Source organism: Echinops telfairi, unplaced genomic scaffold (assembly GCF_000313985.2).
Source record: "Echinops telfairi isolate 266 unplaced genomic scaffold, ASM31398v2 ScPeMD7_655;HRSCAF=1070, whole genome shotgun sequence".
In the NCBI taxonomy this organism is placed as follows: Eukaryota; Metazoa; Chordata; class Mammalia; order Afrosoricida; family Tenrecidae; genus Echinops; species Echinops telfairi.
Genome location: NW_022104553.1, coordinates 17,275,742 through 17,277,902, shown reverse-complemented (window position 1 = coordinate 17,277,902; position 2,161 = coordinate 17,275,742). Strand labels below are relative to the sequence as shown.

The 2,161-nt window shown below is 61.3% G+C and overlaps 1 protein-coding gene across 1 annotated transcript in view; it reads right to left on the bottom strand.

Moving 5' to 3' along the window:
* Positions 1–2,161, bottom strand: part of TNNT1 (troponin T1, slow skeletal type) — a 24,282-nt gene that overhangs the window by 18,836 nt on the left and 3,285 nt on the right. Inside the window, exons 2-5 of the mRNA XM_045292385.1 lie at positions 2,019–2,061; positions 1,896–1,909; positions 933–959; positions 630–662 (exon numbers count right to left, since the gene is read on the bottom strand). Of these exons, the coding sequence (XP_045148320.1) occupies positions 630–662; positions 933–959; positions 1,896–1,909; positions 2,019–2,050 (106 nt within the window). The 5' untranslated portion in view covers positions 2,051–2,061. The remainder of the gene's footprint in view (positions 1–629; positions 663–932; positions 960–1,895; positions 1,910–2,018; positions 2,062–2,161) is intronic.

Here is a 2,161-nt window from a genome sequence, read left to right as displayed (position 1 = left end):
CAGCATCAGATATACATTCAGAACTGGTGGGGGGGTCTCCCTCCCCTCCCCTCAACCTGGGAACCCAGCAGTCCCAAACTTCAGACCCTTCTCCTCCCATACCCCAAGGGTCTGCCCTTCTCCCCAGAAATCAGGCAGTGTGCATTCAGCCTCCAGTGCTTGGAGTCCTACCCCCCATCCCTGATCCAGCCCTCCCTTCCTTCAAGGACCCAGAGGACTTGTGCCAAGAGCCCCCCTCCCCTCTAAGCAACAGGAACCCCTACTTCTAGCCTTGACTTCCCGCAACCCCAGAATTCAGGCCCCAGCATTTGAATGTATATGGGGTGGGGGGGACAGCGGACGGGCAGGGAAGAAGGGGGACGGGGCGCCTCTCCGCAAACATCCAACCCTTCTGTGCCTTTTCCTCCAGGCCTGGGAAGAAGGTTTGGGTGTCGGTCCCTTTAAGAAGGAAGGGAAAGGCTATTTCCCTCCGTGGCCACCAGAGGACTGCAGGGCTCTCTGGGGCTTAAAGGACCGCGTCTGGGGTGGGGACCGGAAGTGGGGGGGAGCGCAACGTGGGGCGCCCGGCCGATGCTATCGGGGAGGGGCTTCTCCCCCGGGCCCCCGGGAAGCGAAGCGGTAGCGGTTACCTCGCTCGACCACCGGCTCCGGCTCCTCAGTGGCTGGGGAGGGGACAGGAGGGGAAGCGAGGATTTGGGGTGCGAGGGAGGGGGCGCGAGGGGGCAGGAGAGGCCACGCCCGGGGGCAGGATGGGGAGAGAAGGGAGAGAGGGGAGAGGCTGTTAAAAGGACTGGGGCCGAGACCCTCGGGTGCGCCCCCTCCCCGGCCCAGCTACCGCCCCTGGCCCCCAGTGTCCCCAACACCCCCCCCCAAGCTTCGAACCCCTGGACTCCCGCTGTCCAGCTCAGGACCAGCGGGACCCACGATCTCACCTTCCTCTTCCTCCTCCTCAGCCTCTTCTTCAAGGGGCGGGGATTGGCGAGGGCAGAGAAGAGGGGGCGTGAGGGATTGAGGGGAGACCCCCGGGCCCAAGGGCTCCAGGTGACCCCGCCCCCCAAAAAAAACCAAGTTACGATTGTCGGTTCCCATTCATAGCACGACCCTCAGGACAGAAGAGAAATGTTCTCCAAGGCTGTCAATCTTTATGAGCGCGGACACCCAGGTATTTCTCCCGCGGAGCAGCTGTTGGGTGCCAACCACTGGACCTTTCGGTTAGCGCCCCCACCTCCCACGTTCTAACATCAGCACACGCTCCTTATCCCCGTTTGTACAGTTTTACAGAGATCTAGCAAACCTCACACACCTGCACTAGCTCAGTCCTGGCTTAGAGTTGTATGTCTATAAATCACCACCACCTGTTCTGGCGCGGCTTCCCTCCTCCCCCCGCCCTACCCCCCCTCCGTATTCATGATTTTGCTCCCCAATCCCCTCAACCTCTCCCCTAAGGTCCCAGTTTCTGATACTCAGACTCTAGGACTTGAAACTCCGTGGCCTGCAGACTTGGAGCACCCGCAATTCTTAACACTTTAAAATTCTGACGTGTGCATGTTCAGTCAGCCCAACCCGAAGTCCTCCCCCAAAATAACACCCCAAATGGAGACTCTGTTTTTGCCCCCCCCCTCCCCAATTGGGACATACACACCCCTGCCTCTTACCCACCCCCGTAACCCTGACTCTCAAGGCAGGAGGGCGGAGTGTGGACAGAGCAGACCGTCAGAGGCCCTGGCTAGAGGCTCAGAACCTTCCTGGAAGTGACCGGAGAGCGTCCCGGCGTTTCCAGAGTCTTTAAACGCGAGGGGCATGTCTGGGGCCGGAGGCTCCACCCCTCTCTCCCTCCCATTGGATGACAGCAGAGTGGGTGTGTCCACCACCGAACGCCAGCCCCTTGGACTCACCTTCCTGCTGCTCCCTGAGAAATAGGCGAGGGAGAGAAAAGGAAGCGGGGAGTTAACGGCTGTGGGGGCTTCGAGGGGCCCTACCCGTCTCCAACCCCCGCCCCTCTGGCCAGCATTGCTCACTCCTCATAGTCCTGCTCTTCAGTGTCCGACATCCTGGAGGGACCTAAGCCAGGGAGAGAGGGGCAGGGGAGGTCCTGAGAGTCTGGCCTGCTGGGTCTGAGGGAGGGGCTGGGGGGTCAGGACCCCTGGTCTGAGGGAGGAGG